The sequence below is a fragment of the Phalangium opilio genome, unplaced genomic scaffold, assembly GCF_054372755.1.
Source record: "Phalangium opilio isolate 3A_F unplaced genomic scaffold, DU_Popi_V2 ptg000062l_1, whole genome shotgun sequence".
Classification (NCBI taxonomy): Eukaryota; Metazoa; Arthropoda; class Arachnida; order Opiliones; family Phalangiidae; genus Phalangium; species Phalangium opilio.
Window position 1 is genome coordinate 7382 of NW_028324179.1, and position 26697 is coordinate 34078.

Genomic DNA, 26697 nt, shown 5'->3' on the forward strand with positions numbered 1-26697 from the left:
GATGAGCCCGAGCCGAGTCCCGTTATTTAAACTATTAAATTTGAGTCCGAGCTGAGCTCAAACTTATTATAACGATGAGCCCGAGCCGAGTCCCGTTATTTAAACTATTAAATTTGAGTCCGAGCTGAGCTCAAACTTACTATAACGATGAGCCCGAGCCGAGTCCCGTTATTTAAACTATTAAATTTGAGTCCGAGCTGAGCTCAAACTTATTATAACGATGAGCCCGAGCCGAGTCCCGTTATTTAAACTATTAAATTTGAGTCCGAGCTGAGCTCAAACTTATTATAACGATGAGCCCGAGCCGAGTCCCGTTATTTAAACTATTAAATTTGAGTCCGAGCTGAGCTCAAACTTATTATAACGATGAGCCCGAGCCGAGTCCCGTTATTTAAACTATTAAATTTGAGTCCGAGCTGAGCTCAAACTTATTATAACGATGAGCCCGAGCCGAGTCCCGTTATTTAAACTATTAAATTTGAGTCCGAGCTGAGCTCAAATTTGAGTCCGAGCTGAGCTCAAACTTATTATAACGATGAGCCCGAGCCGAGTCCCGTTATTTAAACTATTAAATTTGAGTCCGAGCTGAGCTCAAACTTATTATAACGATGAGCCCGAGCCGAGTCCCGTTATTTAAACTATTAAATTTGAGTCCGAGCTGAGCTCAAACTTATTATAACGATGAGCCCGAGCCGAGTCCCGTTATTTAAACTATTAAATTTGAGTCCGAGATGAGCTCAAACTTATTATAACGATGAGCCCGAGCCGAGTCCCGTTATTTAAACTATTAAATTTGAGTCCGAGCTGAGCTCAAACTTATTATAACGATGAGCCCGAGCCGAGTCCCGTTATTTAAACTATTAAATTTGAGTCCGAGCTGAGCTCAAACTTACTATAACGATGAGCCCGAGCCGAGTCCCGTTATTTAAACTATTAAATTTGAGTCCGAGCTGAGCTCAAACTTATTATAACGATGAGCCCGAGCCGAGTCCCGTTATTTAAACTATTAAATTTGAGTCCGAGCTGAGCTCAAACTTATTATAACGATGAGCCCGAGCCGAGTCCCGTTATTTAAACTATTAAATTTGAGTCCGAGCTGAGCTCAAACTTATTATAACGATGAGCCCAAGCCGAGTCCCGTTATTTAAACTATTAAATTTGAGTCCGAGCTGAGCTCAAACTTATTATAACGATGAGCCCGAGCCGAGTCCCGTTATTTAAACTATTAAATTTGAGTCCGAACTGAGCTCAAACTTATTATAACGATGAGCCCGAGCCGAGTCCCGTTATTTAAACTATTAAATTTGAGTCCGAGCTGAGCTCAAACTTACTATAACGATGAGCCCGAGCCGAGTCCCGTTATTTAAACTATTAAATTTGAGTCCGAGCTGAGCTCAAACTTACTATAACGATGAGCCCGAGCCGAGTCCCGTTATTTAAACTATTAAATTTGAGTCCGAGCTGAGCTCAAACTTATTATAACGATGAGCCCGAGCCGAGTCCCGTTATTTAAACTATTAAATTTGAGTCCGAGCTGAGCTCAAACTTATTATAACGATGAGCCCGAGCCGAGTCCCGTTATTTAAACTATTAAATTTGAGTCCGAGCTGAGCTCAAACTTATTATAACGATGAGCCCGAGCCGAGTCCCGTTATTTAAACTATTAAATTTGAGTCCGAGCTGAGCTCAAACTTATTATAACGATGAGCCCCAGCCGAGTCCCGTTATTTAAACTATTAAATTTGAGTCCGAGCTGAGCTCAAACTTATTATAACGATGAGCCCGAGCCGAGTCCCGTTATTTAAACTATTAAATTTGAGTCCGAGCTGAGCTCAAACTTATTATAACGATGAGCCCGAGCCGAGTCCCGTTATTTAAACTATTAAATTTGAGTCCGAGCTGAGCTCAAACTTATTATAACGATGAGCCCCAGCCGAGTCCCGTTATTTAAACTATTAAATTTGAGTCCGAGCTGAGCTCAAACTTATTATAACGATGAGCCCCAGCCGAGTCCCGTTATTTAAACTATTAAATTTGAGTCCGAGCTGAGCTCAAATTTGAGTCCGAGCTGAGCTCAAACTTATTATAACGATGAGCCCGAGCCGAGTCCCGTTATTTAAACTATTAAATTTGAGTCCGAGCTGAGCTCAAACTTATTATAACGATGAGCCCGAGCCGAGTCCCGTTATTTAAACTATTAAATTTGAGTCCGAACTGAGCTCAAACTTATTATAACGATGAGCCCGAGCCGAGTCCCGTTATTTAAACTATTAAATTTGAGTCCGAGCTGAGCTCAAACTTACTATAACGATGAGCCCGAGCCGAGTCCCGTTATTTAAACTATTAAATTTGAGTCCGAGCTGAGCTCAAACTTACTATAACGATGAGCCCGAGCCGAGTCCCGTTATTTAAACTATTAAATTTGAGTCCGAGCTGAGCTCAAACTTACTATAACGATGAGCCCGAGCCGAGTCCCGTTATTTAAACTATTAAATTTGAGTCCGAGCTGAGCTCAAACTTATTATAACGATGAGCCCGAGCCGAGTCCCGTTATTTAAACTATTAAATTTGAGTCCGAGCTGAGCTCAAACTTATTATAACGATGAGCCCGAGCCGAGTCCCGTTATTTAAACTATTAAATTTGAGTCCGAGCTGAGCTCAAACTTATTATAACGATGAGCCCAAGCCGAGTCCCGTTATTTAAACTATTAAATTTGAGTCCGAGCTGAGCTCAAACTTATTATAACGATGAGCCCGAGCCGAGTCCCGTTATTTAAACTATTAAATTTGAGTCCGAACTGAGCTCAAACTTATTATAACGATGAGCCCGAGCCGAGTCCCGTTATTTAAACTATTAAATTTGAGTCCGAGCTGAGCTCAAACTTACTATAACGATGAGCCCGAGCCGAGTCCCGTTATTTAAACTATTAAATTTGAGTCCGAGCTGAGCTCAAACTTACTATAACGATGAGCCCGAGCCGAGTCCCGTTATTTAAACTATTAAATTTGAGTCCGAGCTGAGCTCAAACTTATTATAACGATGAGCCCGAGCCGAGTCCCGTTATTTAAACTATTAAATTTGAGTCCGAGCTGAGCTCAAACTTATTATAACGATGAGCCCGAGCCGAGTCCCGTTATTTAAACTATTAAATTTGAGTCCGAGCTGAGCTCAAACTTATTATAACGATGAGCCCGAGCCGAGTCCCGTTATTTAAACTATTAAATTTGAGTCCGAGCTGAGCTCAAACTTATTATAACGATGAGCCCGAGCCAAGTCCCGTTATTTAAACTATTAAATTTGAGTCCGAGCTGAGCTCAAACTTACTATAACGATGAGCCCGAGCCGAGTCCCGTTATTTAAACTATTAAATTTGAGTCCGAGCTGAGCTCAAACTTATTATAACGATGAGCCCGAGCCGAGTCCCGTTATTTAAACTATTAAATTTGAGTCCGAGCTGAGCTCAAACTTATTATAACGATGAGCCCGAGCCGAGTCCCGTTATTTAAACTATTAAATTTGAGTCCGAGCTGAGCTCAAACTTATTATAACGATGAGCCCGAGCCGAGTCCCGTTATTTAAACTATTAAATTTGAGTCCGAGCTGAGCTCAAACTTACTATAACGATGAGCCCGAGCCGAGTCCCGTTATTTAAACTATTAAATTTGAGTCCGAGCTGAGCTCAAACTTATTATAACGATGAGCCCGAGCCGAGTCCCGTTATTTAAACTATTAAATTTGAGTCCGAGCTGAGCTCAAACTTATTATAACGATGAGCCCGAGCCGAGTCCCGTTATTTAAACTATTAAATTTGAGTCCGAGCTGAGCTCAAACTTATTATAACGATGAGCCCGAGCCGAGTCCCGTTATTTAAACTATTAAATTTGAGTCCGAGCTGAGCTCAAACTTACTATAACGATGAGCCCGAGCCGAGTCCCGTTATTTAAACTAATAAATTTGAGTCCGAGCTGAGCTCAAACTAATTATTATAACTATGAGCCCGAGCCGAGTCCCGTTATTTAAACTATTAAATTTGAGTCCGAGCTGAGCTCAAACTTATTATAACGATGAGCCCGCGCCGAGTCCCGTTATTTAAACTATTAAATTTGAGTCCGAGCTGAGCTCAAACTTATTATAACGATGAGCCCGAGCCGAGTCCCGTTATTTAAACTATTAAATTTGAGTCCGAGCTGAGCTCAAACTTATTATAACGATGAGCCCGAGCCGAGTCCCGTTATTTAAACTATTAAATTTGAATCCGAGCTGAGCTCAAACTTATTATAACGATGAGCCCGAGCCGAGTCTCGTTATTTAAACTATTAAATTTGAGTCCGAGCTGAGCTCAAACTTATTCTAACGATGAGCCCGAGCCGAGTCCCGTTATTTAAACTATTAAATTTGAGTCCGAGCTGAGCTCAAACTTATTATAACGATGAGCCCGAGCCTGAGCTGAGACCCGTTATTTAAATAATCAAATTTGAGCCCGAGTTTAGATTTCTTTAGAAAGTGAAAATTTCGTGAGCCGGACTACTTTTTATATTCTAGAGGTGGGGGTTACTGGTCCTTGGGACAACTTTATCAATTGCAAATCTACAGAACCAGAACCAAAGCAGGGACCAGTTTATTATTTTGAACACTGGAGGGGGGGGTCACTGGTCCCAAGGGCTAGTTTAAAAAATACTATTACATCCCAGAGTGCCAGTACAAAAACCTGTAGGTAACGAGCACGGGAAACTTCAGAAGAATAAAATATTGACCAATTACGTCTGAATCGGGCCAAAATATCGTTTCTAGGCCCAAATTGCGTCTCTGTCAACGAACGGGGGTTAATTTTGTATGAAAACCAGCTCTAATATCAAAAACGGATCAATGTAATTATATTTCATTGAGAAACGTCGTCTGCTTATATTTCGACCGCACCCACAAATCTTACAACGCCTTCTATTGGTCAAAAATGTCTCTATTTTCCGGTCCAGTTAAATAATTCGGTAATAATAAGTACAAAGGAGGGTTCGCAATGTCACTAATGCCAAATTAAGAGTGAATTGAATTGGGGGGGGGGCGTTCTTACCCAATCGGTCAATTCCTCGCTACTAAAATATTCTTCAGCGGGAAGAGCAGCGTTGGCGTGACTTTGCGCGGGCGTACCCGAAGACGAGACCACGGAACTGTTGGGTACTACAAGTAAAGAAGAACTTGAGGTCGGAGGTGTGCTCTGTTTAGGCGTTCTACTACCATCGCTTCCTGGCCCCCCCGATCCACCCCCGCTTTTACGATGCAGCAATGGACTTTTCTTGCGTTTCATCCTCTCTTAGTTGGGCTTCAAAGAACACTTACAATCATAATCACTTTAATGTAGAAATAATTAAAGGTCAAATCGAGTAATGGCACCTACTTGCCTTTGACTGTATTAAGCTCTATGGGTAGCTAACATGGAATGCCACTCTATACTCCTAATGGTAGTTTATTAACCAAATTAGTGTAGAGAACTTAATTAAAATCCTAATGATAGACATTTTAATAAAGAAGAATTACTCTAAGGTTCCTCGATTCCTGAATGACGCGTTATTAATTATAATTTAATTAACAAAGCTTCTAATCATTAAGCCTTGGTTCTTTTCCTTTCCCATTGCAAAAGAATAAAGATGAGTAAGTGGATGGGCTATTCTACAGGGCCGGTAGGCCCTTGTAGATATGACTTGATACCCGTTTGTAATGCTAAACGAAAAAATCACCTTTTTAGGGTTAGCGTCCCATAGAAAAAGCATTACATTTAACCCGGTTTTTTGGGGAAATTGTCATAGGCGATACGGAAAAACTACAGCGAAGTTAGTTTTCGGAATACTTTCAAATTAACAAGCATTTACTAAATGAGAAACTTACCTGCTTAGTTTTTAAATAATTGAAGTCTAATTTTTGTAATTTAACTAATTAATTATGCCTCGAATTCCCTATTTCATAGCAGACGACAGTAAGAAAGTTTATTTCATAGCAGCATAGCCCACTCGATCCGCGCTTTCGGACGCTGCGCTGCTCGAGCGCGAGCAGCTTGCGTCGTGACGCGCGTGATCGAGTGGGCTATGATAGCAGACGACTGTAAGGCAACGCTAATTATTTTTTTGATATCTCATCCGAGCTTTAACACCTTTATTTGGATTTTCTAATGAACTATAACGCCCTTAAAAACCAAAATTGTTTTTATCAGGTCCAATTTTCGTCTAAAAAAGTAATTCAGGTAAATAATTACAGTTAATAGAGGTTTTAATATCGTTTGAAGTAATTTTTCGACGTTCGTTTTGGCCAAGGCTTAAGTTGAATTTTGGTAAGTCTGTGTAATATACTCTTTATAGCGTCTTTCGTCCTTTATGATTATAAAAAAAGCTGATTTCCAGCTCTGTTTTGGAATTTGATTTAGTCTGCTTCGTTTCATGCTAGAAACATATCCTAAGTTCCCAACCCTAGGTTTTACACTTAAAATACTACTGGAAAGATGACAAAAAGTGTTTTCGCTTGGCAGTTAAGACAGTGGTGATTAAGTAAGCGCAGTTAATTCAACACTTCCATATGAGGTATACAGGGTTTCATTATTTTTTAATTTTTATATTAATTTTATTTTGGCTATTCTCAGTGAGCATTCATATGTTAGAACGCAATTTCGGATTTTTGTGGTCTCCCAAGTCTCCAAAACTGTAAGTTTAACATATTAGGGCAAATTATTATAATAATCAAGAATATGTATAGATCATCAAGGGTATAAATAGGCAACCTAAGACCCATTTGATTTATGATGTAATAGATCATGTTAGGTTTAGATACAGGGTTAAGCTTATGTTAGGCTAGGTTGTTATGAGCGGCTAAATGTTCACCTGTTTTTGGAATTATCAAGTTTTATCAACTGAATATATTTCCCCTGCTCCAAAATTTTACTAAATTGGATTTGTTTTTACCCCTGATTATTGCTAATTATCTTGTTTATTGCCACAAAGTTTCTAAAAAAAATGGTATTTTAGCTTCTTTCTACCCTAAAAAGAGGCGCACTTTTAGCCATAATCAATGCACTTATTTAAGAAGTAAACAGTTCTACGAAATTAACTTTACGATTTTGAAAAGGCTATTAATTTTATTTAATACTCACTAATATCTCGTGCCATCATTATCAATAATGTATGACAAACCAAAGATGATTTCGATTTATATTTTATTCAAAACCGCTAACTAATAGCATTTTTGGTTCCTTAGATAATAGGGACGGGAAATGACATTTTCAGCCTGTTAAGAGTTGACTACTGCCTTAAGACTGAAGTGACAGATATTATACAAAAACGTCTTTGTTTGGACCAAGACCGAAAAAACCAACGATATGAGTGAGGTTTATCAATTGACTGAAGTTCAGATATTGAACTTTTTCTTTAAGTATTTCTAGTAGTTTAATCCTTAATCACTATTTAATTCAATCAACTGATTTTACTCTTAATCGATCTATTCCCTCTAAATTTATTCAAAAAATTGCATATCTCCGCTTTTTCAAGAACAATTCCATTTTCCGAAAACATTTTATCATGAAATTAATTATTTTGAAGGGAGTACATTTAGAGGGATCAATAATTAATATTTGTAATATTCTACTGAATTTCTAATAAGAGCACCCATACACTGCAAGCACGGATGACTGCAAAGTAAGTGAAGTCATTTACGTATTAATTCCGCTGAAAAGAATATAAAATGACATTGTACAGTACTGAGAAATTTTTCTTTTTATGGAATCTTTACACTAACCTTTGGTTATTTTTATGCTTATAAAATATTTTTCCCGTCCATGAAAGGAGAGCTACCTACTAAAAGGTACCACATGAGACAAAAGTTGTTAATTTTCCTTTGATAAACGACATTATTTTATTAGTCCGAGCAAAATAAATTACTCTTCTCAGCAAATTGTAACCATTGAAAAAACATTTCTTGGTGCAAACTTGAAAATTTCTCAAGCCACTAACATTTAAACCAATGTCCGTCAAGGTGCTTACAAGTTAATGTGCAACGACACGAAATCCCTTCAAAATAATTAATTTCATGATAAAATGTTTTCGGAAAATGGAATATTTCTTGAAAAAGCGGAGATATGCAATTTTTTGAATAAATTTAGAGGGAATAGATCGATTAAGAGTAAAATCAGTTGATTGAATTAAATAGTGATTAAGGATTAAACTACTAGAAATACTTAAAGAAAAATTTCAATATCTGAACTTCAGTCAATTGATAAACCTCACTCATATCGTTGGTTTTTTCGGTCTTGGTCCAAACAAAGACGTTTTTGTATAATTTATATCTCACTTTGAAAGACCTTTATTGCTGCCTAATTGTACGAATAACAATAATAAAACTTAGCTCCATTTTTAAAATTGTAACAAAATTATAACAGCGCTATTTAAAACCACAAAAACTACGGTTAAACTTTAGGAGTATCATTTACAAGTCAAGGATTACGTTTACCCAGCTTCGCTAGCCTTTCACGGCAAACCGGGGAACACTATATTACACCAAAACTACTAACATATTCCCGAATTACACCAAAATCTAAGAAATAGGAGAATTCATCCTATACGTCGTCTGCTAAAATATTCTAAATGACTTCGAGCTTCGGCTACGGCTTTTCGGGGTAAAATAGTGTCAGAGGCAGGCTTGGAAATAAGGTTTATTTCTGAACTAGTCCTCCGGACCAGTGACCCCTGATGTCTTAAACATGAAACTGGTCCCGGGACCAGTGACCCTTCCCCTATTTATTTTTCAACTGGTCCCAGGACTTGTGATCGTTCTCTCTTCTAAAAAATCTCTCTCGGCTTAGGGTTGTATCAATGCCTACGAGATAAATATCTATCTCGTAGGCATTGGTTGTATACACAACTAAACTCATGGAGTCGAAATTTATGTTAAAATGAAAATAATTAAAGAGGTCCCCATATCAATTTTTAATAAAAGTAGGAATTAATAAACTAGTCATTGGGACCAGTGACCCTCACGTTTTGAATAAAAAAAGTGGTCCAAGCTATTAATAAACTGGTTTTTGACCTGCAAACCTGTCTTATTTCCTACCCTGGTCAGAGGGGATAATAGAACCTTTACATTGTAACAGGGTGGGAAATAAGGATTTTTTTAAACTGGACATTAGGCCAGCGACCCCCCTGACCTGGAATAAATAAACTGGTCCATGACCACTGTCCAGGGCACGTCGTCTGCTAAACTAAAGAAGAGGATAATGAAAATGTTTGAGTTTTAATGTCTGAACTCTGGTTACCCTTGAGTTTTCTTAGTGGTCCCGTGGACCACTGACCCCCTCCGATTTAATTTTTAAACTGGTCCAGGCAATTTTTAAACTGGTCATTTGCCCTGTGCCACCGCCTTATTTCCCACACTGGTACCAGGGCCGGAAATAAGAAAAATTTGTTATAGGACATGTGTCCAGTGACCCCCTGTTTGACTGGAAAATTTATAGGACATTGTCCACTGGAGTGTGCAAAAATGGTGTCGCTTCTCCATAGTCAAGGTATCAAAACTTCGGAAAATTTATGGGTCAAAATGTCCAGTGACCCCCTTAGTTTTTAAAAAAATTATGGGACATTTTAAAATTTTATTGGACAATGTCCAGTGCTTATTTCCGGCCCTGACTGGTACTGGCTAGCGAATAGCGCCTGGTGAGTCATTTTGGAAGTAAACACAGAAATAATTGATCATTTAAGAGTAAAATGAACATTTAATGCGTAGTGAAAATGTTTGGTAATTTACAATGGTAATTTACCGGTAAATTACCATTGTAAAATTACGGTAAGATATAAACGGTAATTTACGCGGTATTTGGTATATTACCGGTAATTTACGGACGGTAAATTACCGACTCACATCTCTAATAATACTGCCTAATACGACTACTGACAACTAGTACTGACTATGGTCAAGACTGTCGACTGCAAGAGACTCATTCTAGAGTATACACGCTAGACAAGATCAATAGTCAATAGACTGCAAAACTTTTGTAGGGAAGTTGTAGCCAAGGAGTACTAACTACCTATGAGTAGAATTGGGAGAAAATGTGTTGAGCTAGAAAAATTCCAATAAGGAACCCAGAATTAATAAACTGGTCCCACCGTCTATTTTTTCCAAAAACCATAATTAATAAAGTGGTCTCTGGGACCACTGACCCCAAGTTTTGGAATAAATAAACTGGTTTTGGACTTGTAAAACTGTCTTATTTCCTACCTTGCACGGGAGACGAGAAGTGTAATACTTTTCTAGGTAATGTGTCTTATCCCTTCTAAAAAACCCCTGCTTTGGCAAGGACGCTGACGAATCGCCATTCCTCGATTTTCCCCTCTCGCCTCTCTCTCTCTCTAGTCTCTCTACGTTACTCAGCAATAATTTCTTCGTTTCCATTTCTATGAAGACCGCGCGGCACGGTGGTACTCCATTGTCACCGGGCCGCTTAACACGGGTTGAAATTAGATTATGTTGTAGAGAAAGTGACTTCAAGTTGATTAAATTCAATTAAATTAAAAGTATGAAGTTCCGAGAGAAGTGCGGACTTCTCTGAGAAGCCTTAATGCGCTCTCGGAACGTAAATACGGCTTTCTTAGTAAGAACAGAGAAACCTTTGTTTCTCGCTGATGTCAATGGAAGTTTAAACAATTCAACATTATGTGTAAACAAACTAACTACTGTAGAACGAATAGGAGGCAGTGAAATAAGCAAAGTATTTTCGTAAGAACTTGTACTATTAATGCTCAATATATTTTAAATATTTCAATATCGTGGTACGGTAGGCTTGGCCTTGTAAGCCACGCCAGACGTAACTTCTCCATTCCAATTTGTTTGAAAAATATAAATAGCGGTTTGAAATCTTTGTTTCATGGCAATGTTTATTATGAGTAGACATGTTTGAGATATAAGGATTTGAATAGATTTTGATATTGCAAATAAATAGGAATTTAATCTAGTTTAGATATATCTCGAATTGGAAATAATAGAAATATCTTTGACTCGAAATCGGTTTTGAAAAAAGTAAATATCTGGGTTTTGAAACGTGCTGTTGGGGGCTGCAAATATCTGCGATTTGAAACGTTTCTCGGGGGCTGCAAATATCTGGGATTTGAAACGTTTCTTGGGGGCTGCAAATATCTGGGATTTGAAGCGTTTCTTGGGGGCTGCAAATATCTGGGATTTGAAACGTTTCTCGGGGGCTGCAAATATCTGGGATTTGAAACGTTTCTCGGGGGCTGCAAATATCTGGGATTTGAAACGTTTCTCGGGGGCTGCAAATATCTGAGATTTGAAGCGTTTCTCGGGGGCTGCAAATACCTGGGACTTGAAACGTTTCTTGGGGGCTGCAAATATCTGGGATTTGAAGCGTTTCTTGGTTGCTGCAAATATCTGGGATTTGAAACCTGCCCTTTGGCGCTGCAAATATCTGGGATTTGAAACGTTTCTCGGGGGCTGCAAATATCTGGGATTTGATACGTTTCTTGGGGGCTGCAAGTATCTGGGATTTGAAACGTTTCTTGGGGGCTGCAAATATCTGGGATTTGATACGTTTCTTGGGGGCTGCAAATATCTGGGATTTGATACGTTTCTTGGGGGCTGCAAATATCTGGGATTTGATACGTTTCTTGGGGGCTGCAAATATCTGGAATTTGAAGCGTTTCTTGGGGGCTGCAAATATCTGGGATTTGAAACGTGCCTGCCCCTAGGGGCTGCAAATATCTGGGATATGAAACGTTTCTTGGGGGCTGCAAATATCTGGGATTTGAAACGTTTCTTGGGGGCTGCAAATATTTGGGATTTGAAACGTTTCTTGGGGGCTGCAAATACCTGGGATATGAAACGTGCCTGCCCTTGGTTGCTGCAAATATCTGCGATTTGAAACGTTTCTTGGGGGTTGCAAATATCTAGGATTTGAAACGTTTCTTGGGCGCTGCAAATATCTGGGATATGAGTAGTGAGAAAAGGGGGGTTCTAACTCAGGAACCACCATGTTAAACCTATGGAGTTTTCCAGAGTACCACCATGTTATTTCCCATAGGGAACCCATATGGAACCCATAGGGAACCCATATGGAACCCATACTATGTATTTTATATAGGGTTCCCGTTTTTTTTTTATGACGTAAAGATCGGGGGGGGGTGTTAGTGGTAAAATGGGCACGTTTGATTTCCTGACCTATAAAAACCAAAATGTGGGTTATTTAAGTATTGAAGGAGGGACGGGATGTGATTTAAAAAGAATTTTTTTTTTACGACGTAAAGATCAGGGGGTGGTGTGAATATGTTGTGTCTGGACAGTTCGATTTCCTGACCTATAAAAACTAAAATGCGGATTATTTTTTAAAGTATTAGAGGAAGAGGGGATGTGATTTAAAAAGAATTTTTTTTTTACGACGTAAAGATCAGGAGGTGGTGTTAGTGGTAAAAAATTAGTCGAATATGTTGTGTCTGGACAGTTCGATTTCCTGGTCTATAAAAACTAAAATGTAGATAATTTTTTAAAGTATTAGAGGAAGAGGGGATGTGATTTAAAAAGAAAAAACCCCTCTGGGAATACAAGACATAAGAAAATTTATCTCGCGATTATGTATAAATACCATCTTACTCGAGAAAATGGGAAAATTTGTATTTACACTACAAACGTTGAAATGAATACGTTGGAAGTTGTTAAGCTCTCTCAAGAAGCGATTATTCCAACTAGAGGGTCTGCAAATTCAGCCGGACTTGATTTGTATTCTCCTCGAAATTATGAAATTCCTGCTCAATCAACTATGTTGATAGAAACAGATCTTCAAATACGTGCTCCTTCAAATTGCTACGTCCGCATTGGTATGGTTTTAATTCCCGAACCATCATCCTAAAAAGGGGTGTATTTTTAAAGTTAATTAAATTTTTCAGCCGGACGTTCGGGTTTAGCGTTGAAAAACTCAATTTCCATCGGAGGTGGAGTTATAGATCGAGATTATACTGGTAACGTTGGGGTTATCTTATTTAATCATTCAAACGAGATGTTTATCGTTGAGAAGGGAGATCGTATTGCTCAACTCATTTGTGAAGTTATTGTGTCCCCTGTTTTGTTAGTATGTGAGGTAAAACTACGCGTTTTCAAAACAACTTTATATTGGAGTATAACCTTATTTTCTTCCCTCAAGTCTCTTGAAATGACCGCCAGAGGGATGAACGGTTTCGGCTCAACTGGAAAATAACGAATTTAAATTCATACGAGAATCGAATAAAAAAGCGTCCCCCGTTTTTTTTTATGATGTAAAGATCGGGAGGTGGTGGTGTTAGTGGTAAAAAAAAAACTTTATGTACCACTTAATATTAATTATCTGCAAAACTTGTAATGTGTTAAATAAAGACAAAAATATTTCAATCAAATTTGTTTATTTTGGAATATGAATTACAAATTTGTTTTTACTTTAAAACTAAAGATAAATGTTCGTGGTAAAAGCTGTCCGGGGTTTTAATATCATTCATTTGTCGCATCACCCAAAGTAAGTAATTATCCACGTGCAATTTCGCCTTTTCCTCCAGAAGTTGCGACGGGCTGGGCATTTTGAGGGTTTCAGCTATGGTTGCATTAAGTCCATGACCCAAACGACTGAAAATTTCTCCATCTCTGATATTTTCGAGAATGATGGTACTTGCGGGGCGAATAATTTTTCCAATTATTTCTTCCTGGTCTCTGTACTCAAAATCCCTCGTCCGAATCATCTTCTCATCAAATGGAGGTCTTTGTTTCGTTATTCGAGCAATTTTTCCTTTCTCACTCGTTTCATGTTCGAAGTAAATGGTAAACATACATGGCATTTGAAGACAATAGATTACCATGTACTGGAATTCATTTCTCCCCTCAAAACGTGTGTATGTAACGATGTAATGCATTTTTCCCGAATGAATTCGAAGCGATAGAGTAGATGGTTCTTATAACAAAATCTAGTAATCAACGACGCTTTACGGTATTTTTTTTAAAACATTTAAAACTTTTTAGTATTTTATAAACGTAATAACAAACTAGAATATCGTTTAAAACAGGATATGTTGTATAGGATTTAATAATCCGTTTCAGACTCCACCCTTTGTGCATTTTATGAATGAAATCAATTGAGTATAGTCCGCATGTTGAAGATCTAAAGTCTTGAATTTGTTTATTTTGTATTTGAAACTGACGCGCTAGATGATGTATTTTCAAATTGTACGATTCGGGTCCTAACCCAAAACTATCAAAAAAAATCGCTTTTCCCCCTTTTTTATTAGCTTTGACACCCAAGCTAATCCAATGTTGTCCAGGCTGATCACTCGTTTGATTGTTAAAAACTATATAGTAATCACCTTTCCTTTTTTTAGCGATGAAATTGGAAGGGAAAACCCCGTAAAATTTTCTACCGCAAATTTTGGAAAGAATAGATTCTAGCTGCAGGGTATCCATTTTCTTTCCTCAGTTATGAGGGGTTGTCTAATTATACGTAATACCTCTGTCCCTGGATATTTTCAATGTTGATTCGAATTCGGAAAATAAAATGACTGTTATATTGTCAGTTAAAGCCGCTTTAAATTTTAAAAGTAACTGTAAAGATCCTGTCTTAATCGGCTCTAAATGTTCCAAACCCCCTAGTTCATCGGCGGTTAGAGGGATGACGAAAAATGAATTTCCACTAACGTATTCGTCATATGTTATATTCGATCCGGAATTAATATTATAATTATTAGATCCCGTGAATAAGCTGAGATATTCTCTATGATATCTTTTCTCAGCGAAGTTCGGGGTAAATGCGGGGGAAGGATACCGACGAGTATCTATTATACACTCTAAGTGAGTGAGACCGAAATGTTCGAATGTGTAAGGCGAGGTGTGTATATTACCATTAAAATTAGTGGACTTACACATTGCGACAATTAATCTGTTGGGTAGGGTACCATTATACACCATGTGTCTGTACGTTTCGATAGTCCCCTGAGGTAGAGTGAAAAATTTGACCTCACTGCGGTTTAGGTTATAGACAGCCGGTCTATGTTCTAACGTTAACATGTGTCCGAGAACCAAATCGGGGTTTAATTTCCATTTTTTAACATATAGACTACTATCTACAATTTCGATTTTATATTGATCGTTATTGGTTGAGGGTGTCATTAAAACAAACTCATCGGGGTTTCGATTAAATTTTAATCGAAGCGAAACCCCATTTAATAGGGCTTTATTCATATTGAACAGTTCATGGTAAATTGGACCGAAGACAGTTACAATTTTCGACTGAGATATAGTTTGCATTCTCCTTTTTAAACCGTTTGAGGTGGTAGAGTTAAAAAGGTTGTCAATATCTAAACCTTCATTTTCATGTGTATATAATCTAGTCGACATTTGAGTTCGTTTGGTTTCTCTATTGAAATTGAGATGATCTGTTATATACCCTTTATAACTATACGTCGGTAGACCACTACTCAAACTGACCTCATTCAAGGCTACATCTAAATTAGAAAATAAAGCGGATAGACAATTGTTAACAGTAACCACTTTAGCATCGTTAGGAAGGTTATCGCCGTCGGCTTTAACTACCTTAAAGCTTACTGATAATAAAGTATCATCTAATTTTAGATAATGATCGGCTGAACCATGAACGAAGAATTCTAACGGAACTCCGGCGGTAAATGAATTACTCAATGGTTTTATTAAAACGCATTCACTCGCGTCCAAACAATTATTTGTAGCCGGTTCGGAAAAAAAATCGAGCGAGCTCATGAGTAACGTGGTATTATTGGCCATTTTTGTTTTTTAATCCAAGTAGTCTGGAAGACGTCTGGTTCTTTTTCTCTTAGGATTAGATGTGGTGCTACGACGTTTTTTTTTTCTTTTATATACGCCCTTCCCGGATTGAAGATTATTTATAACATTCATCCCTGATTCTTTCAATCGTTTAACAGAGGCTTCTTTGAAATTAGCGCCCTCAGCCAAATCCCCTAACACATTCGAAGTAGCACGTAGCGCCTCATTTTTTAAAACTCGACCAATAGGTTTGTATATGGGTTTTAAAAATGAAAATAGTGATCGAAAAACCGAACCGAACGAACCACCGTGTTGATAATACGGTACGGAACTAAAATATGGCAAATCTCCCCCAGTCTGGTTGTTACTATTATGGTATCGTGAAAAGTATATTATATAAGGATTGTCGCTAGAATCCATTACGATTTTTATGTACCGAACACACTATGAGTCATTCATGAATTAAATAGGTTTATGGGAAGACAAGCCTTTTTATATTCAAGAGGAAGGTTTTTTTCTTATGTGGAGTTTGAGAATGGTTTTGCCCTTTAAGAATTTTAGAAAGTCACCGTAACTAGTTCTAATATTGATTTCTATAGCTTCGAAAGAATTACATTTTAAGGGATAATAATCGGGGAAATCATAACTTTTCACTAAAACCTCCTCTCTTTCGAGATTTCGCGGGATGGGGACGGTCCGTAAAATTGGAGCCATTGTTGAAGCGTACAGGCTTTCTTCGACTAGAGATGAGTAAATTAGGAAATTTTGAATACCGGATCGTACATCGTGTACCCGGTTTGATCGAATTAGACCTTCGAGTTTCACGTTAATCTGATCTGAACTGAAACCTAAAATGTACGCCAAATTAGGGTGTGATTCGGGGAATTTTATAGAGACGGGTTCGCTAGTAGCTATCCGTGTTTTCCCATCATACGATTTAGATATTGTTACTTTATTTCTAAATTCACGGGGAATTACCTGGATCATGGAGTTATAAATCTCTTCTATACTAACATAGTAGCCGGGTGTGATATTGAGTTCGAGAGATTCGTCTATGTGGGAAATTTTCTGCGTTTCGCAAATTAATGACGTTTCGGAGTCTATAATTACCCCCGGTTCCATGTCCTCAACATGCGGTAATTCATCAGACCTAACTATCCCCCGAAATACGACCCAACCCTCATTATCCTCTTTACTTTTAAACCGTAATAATTTAGCCAATTCAGGACTAAATTTAACCAAAACCCCATTTGAAACTTCAATTTCAGCGTACATTTTCATTATAGTTTTAATCTCTTTAGAATTCGAATCTGTAGTAAATCTTTTACTTTCAAAAAGTCTAAAATTGAATCGTCCGTCGGAATTACTGTAGCCGAGATTGTGAAGCCATTCCTCTAAAAGTCTGTATAATTCATACCCCCCCGCGGACCGTTTACCTTTCCCAAATTTTTCCCAGTCCATGACGTGTGTTGAGGAATTTTCAATAACTTTTTCAGATGAAACTAAGTGAAAATGGGTACAGTCATCCGGGACATTTTCATATTGCAAAGGCATTATCAACTCTTTCAACCCACACTCGTAGTTCCCGTGTAAATGTATTTCTTTTGGTAATAAAATCTTAAACTTACTACTAGAATTGTCATTGAAAACATCCAAAGACGCGGTTGATATACAATGAATATAAAACGCGTCCATTATGATGTGAGTCGTATCATCTTATGATCAGGATAAATAAAAAGAGTCGTCATATATAGATTTCAATATGTTTATTGATATAAAACAGACACACCAAAATTTTTCCACAAGGGGAATCATGATTAAAAAACCTGAATAAAAACCGATATTTTTCCCGAATTGCAAATGCAATATCAAAAATATAATTACGTTGTTATAAAACCAACAAACTTACAAAACACAATTAAAAATTTAAAATGGTAATTAATACTTAATTTCAGTTTCATAACTAGTGAAGAAGCGAGAAGAAATTTTAACTTGTTTATTTTTTTGATTCATGAGGTCGGTTTTAAAGTCTTCTAACTTTAACAAACTATTAATAATGTCGATAGTTTCTTGAGCGTTTCCGGGGGCACGTCTTAAAACTCTTTGGTAAAAGTTAATATAATTTAATACTTCGCTCATCTGTAAATTTTGGACGGCCTGATCATAGAACGAAGAAACCCTATCACTCCAATCTAGGGTCACACACTGATGGCCCAGTTGGTTTTCGTATGAGTTTTGACAACCAACACACGAATTCTCTGCTATTTTATTTATTTCCCTTATGAGGAGATACGCCAACGTTTGTTGGGCTTCAAAGTCCCCTGTCAATTTAGGTGGGAAAAATATGAAATGTATAGTTGGAATTAAATATTTTAAATAATTCCATTCGTCAGGGGTCATCATTATCCCGGTTATACTACATGATTTTTTTTTCTGACGTGTTATAGCGACATTATGTTCAACACCTGCGTTTAAAACAGTTAACCACGCTCCATCGTTATTATGGTCCGAAAGTGGGTACATTAATTGAGCGGGTGTCAAAAGTAAATTGTTATGACCTCTAAATGATTTAGAAAGTCTGATATTTTCTTTCGCTTCATTAAGTTTCACGATGTGTGTGTCGGTCAAAACTACGCCATCATGTGTTGGTAACCATCTTCCGATTTCAGACGAATAACGGAAAGAGCGTATGTTTAAGAACATATTCCCATTGTTGTTTTGTCTGGAAATAGTAGCGTATTTGACCAAAGTTCCATCTTTCTTTCTATATGTTGATCCTAATGGCGCTTTAAACAATATGTCAAAGCCACTTTTATTGTCATGAAACACGGGATCGGCTACGTCCGTGTTGTAAAAATCGGGGCTGTAATTGGACGTCAAATCATTAACACTATAAAAAGCTATATAAATATAACAGATTATTCGGTAAAATGAAAAAACATCCAATTACCAAATTAGAGAGTCTTGAGCCATTTTTAGCGTTGTTCGCGCGTTGGATAATTGTAGAAGACTGAAAGCTTTTAACTGCAACCTTTCCTCTTATGTGATTTTAGTTTCGATTTACTGGACTCTCAAACCTTTTTTTTTTAAAAAAAAAAATCGGACCCAACTTCGAATTCGTGGTGGAAATAAGCTGCTTAAATCTTACAACATTGTATAAGATCCGGGCTGTAATTGGAAGCAAATCATTAACACTATATAAAGCTATATAAATATAACAGAATATTCGGTAAAATGAAAAACATCCAATTACCAAAATAGTGATTCTTGAGCCATTTTCAGCGTTGTTCACGCGTTGACTAATTGAAGAAGAATGAAAGCTTCTAACCTCAACCTTTCCTCTTATGTGATTTTAGTTCCGATTTCCTGGACTCTCAAACTTTTTTTTTTTTTTTTTTAAAATCGGACCCAATTTCGAATTCATGACGGAAATAAGATGCTTAAATCTTATGACATTGTATAAGAAATAGTTTATTCTATTTTCACGTTCAATATAATATATTACGGATATATTGTCGAAACGAACTTTTTTCATTTTAATAAACGTCGAAACTACATGCGAGGACGTGTTTTCGGATTAATCGTTGTGGGTGAATTAATAATGGATAGTTATTTCTTTGGTTTTTAATGTATATTGGATATTTTATGAAGATAAGTCCTACATGATCTACCATAGAAACTAAATATCCTATTTGACCCACATACGAAACTATTTCAAGGTGGGATTAGCTAGTGATAAAAACGTTAAATTACATCAATAAGGATTATAGGTATCGGATTAAGCTTTGCGGGTGGATTAATAGTGGATAGTCATTTCCTCGGTTTTTAATGTATATCGGATATTTTACGGAAATAAGTCCTACGTGATTTATCGTAGAAAACACGAGTTTATGGTATTTTTAAATATCCTATTTGACCACGTATGAAACTAGTTAGGTGAGTTTGAATTCTTTCAGATTGTATATGTATTATACTATACTAATTTATTCGTTCCAGCGAGTATAAAAGTATCGGTCCTTCCTTCTAGAACCATCATTCTCGAATAGTATTTCTAGAGATTGTAACATTAAGATAGAAAATGACTGTCACCCCAATCGCCGTCGGTGAAGAAGTTAGAGCTATCCTACGGTACACGGCCACATTAGGCCCAATACCTGGACGAGATGAGCTACCTGAATTCACGTTCAGGGATTTGGAGGTAAGAATTTAACAAATTGATTCATTTTTATATTAAAAATTAAATATCACAACAACGTGTTTATTCATTTAAGATCTTGGTGCGATCGATACATGTGGGTTTTGTAATCAAGTTCGACTTACGACCGGAGATATCGTCCATAGATGTCTCCGTCTCTTACCATCCGAACCTGGACCGGCTCGTTAGAAGAATTGGGGGTGAAAATAGTATTGTAAAGGTATGTTTTCTCTCTCTCTCTCTCTCTCTCTCTCTCTCTCTCTCTCTCGCTTAATTACATCATTATTCCATGTTTCCTTTATTTCTTCACTAGGTGATGAAGTTAGAGACGTTCATCCTACCACATGAACGGGCCCGGGCTTTCATTTTTAAAGACTATTTCGAGAGCCGGGGTAGCGGCAGCGGAGTGTAACAAAAAAAATTTAATTTAAAAAAAAAAAAAAAAATATATATATACACATATAATATCATGGAAATAAAAATTTAAAAAAAAAATATATATATAAAATAAATTGAATATTGAAATAAATTAAATATTAAACAAGTAATGGAAAGTCTCTATTTTTTTTTACAACATTTTATTTTTAAAAATCTTCATCATCCCAATCAATTAAAATTGGGGGCGAAGTTATTACAACTTTTTTTCTGGTTTTCTTATTAACCATAGTCGGTGGTTTCTTCTTTTCCAATAACTCCGTCTGGCTTCTAGTTATAATCGGTTCTTGACCGGTATTTCTGTTCACTTTACCCGAGACATTATATTTTCGTGATTTTTTTACGATTGGTTTCGTGTTAGTGGGAGTAAAAGTCGAAGCTGCGGGGGTTTGAACTGCGTTAGTTTGAAATGTTGGGGTTTGAAGGGGAGGAGGAGGAGTTGGAGGAGGTGTATAGGTGGAAGGGTTAGAATGAATAATTATAGGTGACGATTGTATATTCGGTGGGGTTGATGGTAGATTGCTAAGGCTAACCGTTTTCGGAACAATGTGTTTTTTAGAAAACTGATACTTTTGAAGCAATTCTTGATACCGTCGAGTTTTTTCTCTCGATGTAAGACCTTTTGTTCGAATTACCGTGAACATTTCCCGGTCAAGGTCCGTCATTTCATTGTTAATTAGATCTTGATTTGATCGAATTTGATCATATGGGACGAGAATTAATTTTTGAAGAGTATTCATTGTCCGAGTAATGTAGAAATACCACTGATAATGCTCGGTAAAAGCGACGAAATTAGCGGAAAAAAACCCCCGTGTTGTTTCAATTTCAGAAGAGACTTCTTTCTTTTTAACGAAATATTTTTATCAGCTAGTTTACGTATCAAATTCCTGTACTTGACTAATTTTCTCCTTGTTTTATTATCTATGATAACATTTCCTTTTTTTAAGTTGCTTGATAGTTGGCATATGAATTTAAGTTGCGGATCGTTTACGCAGTCCACCCCTCTTAGAGGAAGACCGTTTAGACTACTAAATCTCCTCGATGTTCTCGACATAATGATGAAATTAATTGTTAAATATAGCTATTTATAAAATATCATCGGTAGATCTTCCAAAATTCCGTGTCCTCTTAACCTCAAATCATCGGGGCAATCCACCCTGAGATCCAGAATTAGATACGCGTACGGCGATAAACTAGTCGCATCCTCATACGCCAACAATAATTTATTGGGTTGTTTGGGAAAGACCTGTCTGGAAAGCGTAGCAATCTGATTCTTATCACGCATCATTCGCTTCAAAATTAAATAATGCGTGTTCAGGCTGATATCTCTCATTACGGAACCTTTAAAAAATTAGACATATTCAAAGTATGGTAATAACATATACACAAATAAAATCCATACACAACCTTGCTTGTACATATTTTGACTTAATAATATGCAGCTGGCGTTTTTATGGTGCGCATTTTTAATGAATAAATTTCCGACAGTTTTATTGTCTTTCAATTCGTTTAGAAGGTCATCGATAATAATCAAGTTATTTACATTACAGTCTAGTAAATTTTCAAGATCATCGGGGATTCCCTTAACAAATTCCAAAATTGGAAGTTCCTTTAGTAACTTTTCAAACTCGGTTTGATACGAACCGTACATATAAATTATTCTCTGTATTTTCGGGGTTATGCAAAACTCGTGATTACGTAGTAATTTAAAAACGAACGTGCTTTTACCTGAAATTAAGTTTTAAAGTTAATAACTATCGTATTAATTGTAAAAACAACGAAATTGACGTAACCTGATAAACTGGGTCCGTAAATAGCGTAGTTGCTAGGGTGACGAAACTTCAGATAGCACGAGTTCATTTTTAACAATGGATGGAATGATGTCCCGTGTCCGATATTTATACATGATTATTATTTTTTCTTTATTAAATCGATTTCGCTAATCCACGAGTTGAAGGATTCGTCATACGAATACCATTTAACGTAATGTTCTTTAGTACCATCGGATTTTTTACGCGTTTTTAAAATTTTTTCAATACGGAAAACGCAATCATTCAAATCTTTCCCCACAATTTGCATTTCCGGTTGAAGGAAAGTGCCCTCGATCAACCGAGAATTCAGATCTTCAATCTTATAGGTCCTCGGTTGCGTATTTAAAACCTCAAGCACTCTAAATAGTTCATCACTCCATCTTGGCTTGAATTTTTTATTAAACACGTTTGTATGTTTGGAAATTCTAATAATGTTTCCCACGTATATATCTTCCGAATCTAAAGGGGGGCTGAAATCGATTTTACCAAACATTCTATACCAAACTTCTGCAGAGTTTTCGCTGTTGACTTCATTAGGATTCATTCCGATTGTTCTATGGAAACTGTCGTTATAAGCCTTTACTAAATTCGGTAATACATTATTGTAGTTAAACGTGTTATTCGCTGTCATATACTGGTAAATTCGATGTTTCATAGTTTGTATAAATCTATATAAAAAAACCCAAGTTAGACGCTTCCTTCCATTTAATAAAAAGTCTCACCTTTCACATATGGACGATTTCATTTCCGAAAACGTTGTATAATATTTTATACCCTTACTTTTTAAATATATCTGGAAACGAGGACCGAATTCTGAACCTCTATCGCTAGTAACTAATTTAGGTTTGTGTCGATTGCTTTTTAATAGGATATGTTTAAAAGCTTGAATCACCGTCTCCACCCTCTTATTTTTAATCGGAACTAGCGAACCCCATTTTGAAAAATAATCCACGCAAGCTAAAATATATCTGACCCCTTTATTATACCTTTTTAAGCTTTGCATATCGATTAAATCCAAACCCCAAATTTGATCAATACCAAATGAAATAACTCGCGGTCTCAAATAATTAATTCTAGCTGGTCTGTGTAGAGTATAAACATTTTGTTGTTTGAGAAATTCTTTAACATCTCGTACCCGATAACCAAACTTCCTCGCTTCCTTAAAGAGAGCAGCGACACTAGCGTAGGACCCCGGGCTTTTACTATTATAATAAATGCTTCGAATTTTCCCCCAATCTTTCCCCTTGTTTCGTGTCTCCTCTGCTCTACGCTTTTCCATCTCGTATCCTTTTCACAACGTAAAAAAAATCACCGCCTAAACTTTCACCTTTCTTGGTCTATTCACTCTCTTTACTGTCTTTCTCAAATGTTTATTCACATTCCAAAACCTTTTCCCCCGTCTAACTACCCTCCTACCTGATAGAAGTTTCCGCGAAACCTTAGACGGGACTATTATAATTCTCTTACGTAACATCATGGATCCAAATTCTGAATGAGTATGGTTTATTCATACACTTGATATTTATAGGAAAATAACGCAACTAGGAACAATAAACATCTTAGTAATATTTTTTTATTATCACACATTACAAAATAGGGTTATTTTTCCGCTATATCCTTATTCCCGTAAGGTAATGAAGTAACACCATCTTCCAAAATATACCGTTTATCATCATAACACGATAACGCGGCTTTCTGAACTTTCAAGGTATAAAGTTCATGATTCTCAGACTGGAATCGATACATGGTCTCCGACGTACGTTTCCTTTTGAAAAGACAATTTTTATAGTCCTCGTGTCTTATTTTGTTTTTCACAACAGTTTTACAAATCCCTTTCAACGTTTTTTTTTCTTCCGTTTCACTCAACAAAAGACTATAAATTTTACTACGGAGCCCTACGTATTCGTGAATGGGCTTCCCCGAAGTTTCATCTTTGAACTTCCCCAACGCCTTTTTATTGACCTCATTGTAGAGAAAATGGTTCTTAGGATAATTGCTAAAGTCAAATTTATCACCGTGTCTTTCTAAATCTTTATACACGTTTTCCGTTTGAACTTCAATACAGAATGAATCAGTGTCGGTGAATAACAATTTCACACGATCATTATATACTTGCTTTAAGAAATTGAAGTAAAAATCGAACATGAGATGTTTTGATAATTCAAGAACAGAAAACCCTATGTAAATTGGTCTATTTAAAGTAATTTTTTTGGGGCGCATGGAAACACCCACTAAATCTTTGTTAAATACCGTCACACTTTTAAACGAGGGTTGACTAACTTTCTTTAACAATGTTTTTTTCGTGTGAGCTAAATGAAATACTATTCTTTTCCTTAAATTTTCCATTGATTTACCAAATAACGAATTGACAATTAGCTTGAACAATGATTGTGTAAATTCGTCGGGCGCTAGCTTACGCTGTTCGGTATTGAATTCAATAAACGGTCTAAGCCAACGCTCTTGTCTGAATTCTAACGCTCTATGTATTTTTGTTAAGACCATACCTTGTTGTAAGTAAAGTTTTAGATTTCTATAATGGAGAACATACTTCGTTTTAGACATTTGGTTGGGAATTAATTTTGGGTTTGATTCTTTAGGAGGTATGTTAAATTCTGCTAACACATCTTGACAATATGGTGAAAGTTGGGAAACCTGAACGCTCAACCTTTCGGGAGCCAAAGGGAAATCTGATGTAAAAGCATGAATTTCCGGGGGGTAGAGAAGGTCGCATTCGATGATGTATCCTAGATTATTATCATCAGGTATTTTGGGGATTTTTGTCATTAAACTATTTAATTCCGATTCGGGGACCCACTTAAAACCGTCAATTGGTAAATAATCGCTTAAACTTGTCCCATATCTGAAATGATAGGCTAACATTAACCCCGTGTAATTATTTTTAAAAATCAACAAGTAACTCACAGGTTATTACAATCCAGATAGAGAATGTAACTCGTTGGTTTATCATTAACATATGTTTGAGGAATAAGCGGGTTATTGGCAGCGGCGTATCGGTGTGTTATCACAGAAACTCCTCCACGGATTTCCGATTCTAGGAAGAGATACTGATCGATGTCTAATAATAACTCTAGTTTCACCCCAGTTTTGAAAAGCATCGCTTGCCAGGCGTAACCTGGTACTGTTGAAAATATTACTTTCTAGTATTTAAGAACTACATTACCAACACCTTACGTGTGAACGAATGTAGAACATCGAGGTTGTAAAATTGAAAACATTTGTCTCTAAACTCGTTAAAAACATCACATAATTGAACACAGTCGGTAAGCACGTATAGATCATGGAGGTCACCTAGATATTTAAATGAATCCTTTAAAAACTTCAGCCTTTAGATTTTCTTGTTAGAAATAAAAAGCTATTACCCATATTTTTCAATTGGAATGTATTCCAAATTAATTTCACGTGTTCATAATCCTCTTCATCGATACTTTTATCCGATAGAGTACTGAAAAACGCTTCTTTATCCGGAAGCGTTGTCTCATCGAAAACCTTCGAGGAAGTTACGTATTCGTATGGATACGGTAATTTTTTTAATAGCAATTTCGCTTTGTCCTCTTCAAATAGGTTATTAAGAACCTTAAATTTTTCCGCCCCTTCTTTACCCAAATTCATCACGAGATTGGATAATGAAGTATTTAGAAATCTAAAAACAATTACTATAATCACTTTTACCGGAGTAAAATAATGAAATATCTTACCTAAATGAGTCAATAAATCGGATATTACTAAACGTAAACGAAATGTAACGTTCCGTGTTTGAGGGGATGCAGGACAGTTTTTCATTTTTGAAAGATCCGGCCTTTTGTAGAATTAAATGTAAATCATAGCTGAAAAAATAGTGTTATGTTTTTAATCCTATTTTAGAATTTCATATTCAAACTATTACTTGGAGAGATTATGAAAAATACATGGGAGATATTTAGGGGGTTTGATTTTCAAATTACACGATGAATGCGCCGCTCCACGAAACTGCCCAGTTAAATGACAATGATCACGTACTGGTTGGTCATCATCATCATCAACATCAGCGAAATTCTTCTTACAAACCCTACAGTGACTTGAAAATTGAAACTCTTTCTCCTGTTTATCCGTCATAATTAGTGGAATATTTATAGAGAGCATGTAACTATTAATGTCGGCCTCTATTAGCATTCGTTTGAGAAAAACACTAACAGCGTCCAATCCTCTGTTTAAAGGGGGCTTCAATTAGAACCGGTTAAAAGTAATTGGAAATTAAAAAATGTACCTGTAAACAAACGGTTTTGATGTTGTACCATCGCTATTCATAACGATGTATGCAAAACCGCAAGTGATATGTTGATTAATTTTATGCGTGTGCGAAACTTTGTTATCTTGTTCGGGGCCTGCAATCGGAGATAGAATAGATTCGAAATCGGCAACAACGTATCTCGGTATTTTTTCCCTCATTTCATAATTCTTAAAAGTAAATT

General features: G+C 36.7%; 6 protein-coding genes and 1 long non-coding RNA gene across 9 annotated transcripts; 2 read left to right on the plus strand and 5 right to left on the minus strand.

The window, feature by feature from the left end:
- Positions 1-5021: 5021 nt before the first annotated feature.
- On the minus strand, positions 5022-5475 carry LOC149663391 (uncharacterized). The gene is made up of 3 exons (XR_016368542.1): positions 5394-5475; positions 5234-5318; positions 5022-5176 (listed from the first exon to the last, which is right to left on the minus strand). It is a non-coding gene; the product is annotated as an uncharacterized LOC149663391 (long non-coding RNA).
- Positions 5476-11994: 6519 nt separating this feature from the next.
- On the plus strand, positions 11995-13331 carry LOC149663392 (uncharacterized). 2 transcript variants are annotated; one of them, XM_089842156.1, is made up of 3 exons: positions 11995-12852; positions 12922-13112; positions 13176-13331. In XM_089842156.1, the coding sequence occupies exons 1-3, from the start codon at positions 12609-12611 to the stop codon at positions 13227-13229; spliced, it is 489 nt and encodes a 162-aa protein (XP_089698282.1). In that variant the 5' UTR covers positions 11995-12608; the 3' UTR covers positions 13230-13331. The 2 variants fall into 2 exon arrangements, with proteins under 2 accessions (XP_089698282.1, XP_089698281.1); XM_089842155.1 differs by having other exon boundaries at positions 12922-13331.
- Positions 13332-14482: 1151 nt separating this feature from the next.
- LOC149663393 (uncharacterized) lies at positions 14483-15787 on the minus strand. Its single transcript, XM_089842188.1, has one exon. The coding sequence runs from the start codon at positions 15785-15787 to the stop codon at positions 14483-14485; it is 1305 nt and encodes a 434-aa protein (XP_089698314.1).
- A 2857-nt stretch (positions 15788-18644) lies between these two features.
- Positions 18645-20430, plus strand: LOC149663394 (uncharacterized). The gene is made up of 3 exons (XM_089842157.1): positions 18645-19985; positions 20059-20202; positions 20296-20430. The coding sequence occupies exons 1-3, from the start codon at positions 19866-19868 to the stop codon at positions 20392-20394; spliced, it is 363 nt and encodes a 120-aa protein (XP_089698283.1). The 5' UTR covers positions 18645-19865; the 3' UTR covers positions 20395-20430.
- Positions 20431-21222: 792 nt separating this feature from the next.
- On the minus strand, positions 21223-22300 carry LOC149663395 (uncharacterized). 2 transcript variants are annotated; one of them, XM_089842210.1, is made up of 3 exons: positions 22211-22300; positions 21825-22080; positions 21223-21758 (listed from the first exon to the last, which is right to left on the minus strand). In XM_089842210.1, exons 2-3 carry the CDS (start codon positions 22066-22068, stop codon positions 21499-21501), a joined length of 504 nt encoding a protein of 167 aa, XP_089698336.1. In that variant the 5' UTR covers positions 22069-22080; positions 22211-22300; the 3' UTR covers positions 21223-21498. The 2 variants fall into 2 exon arrangements, with proteins under 2 accessions (XP_089698336.1, XP_089698335.1); XM_089842209.1 differs by having other exon boundaries at positions 21825-22294.
- Positions 22301-22328: 28 nt separating this feature from the next.
- LOC149663396 (uncharacterized) lies at positions 22329-23507 on the minus strand. The gene is made up of 2 exons (XM_089842189.1): positions 22951-23507; positions 22329-22896 (listed from the first exon to the last, which is right to left on the minus strand). The coding sequence occupies exons 1-2, from the start codon at positions 23505-23507 to the stop codon at positions 22329-22331; spliced, it is 1125 nt and encodes a 374-aa protein (XP_089698315.1).
- Positions 22696-25869, minus strand: LOC149663397 (uncharacterized). The gene is made up of 4 exons (XM_089842211.1): positions 25609-25869; positions 25421-25537; positions 25151-25367; positions 22696-25088 (listed from the first exon to the last, which is right to left on the minus strand). Exons 1-4 carry the CDS (start codon positions 25856-25858, stop codon positions 23828-23830), a joined length of 1845 nt encoding a protein of 614 aa, XP_089698337.1. The 5' UTR covers positions 25859-25869; the 3' UTR covers positions 22696-23827.
- Between the last annotated feature and the right edge of the window lie 828 nt (positions 25870-26697).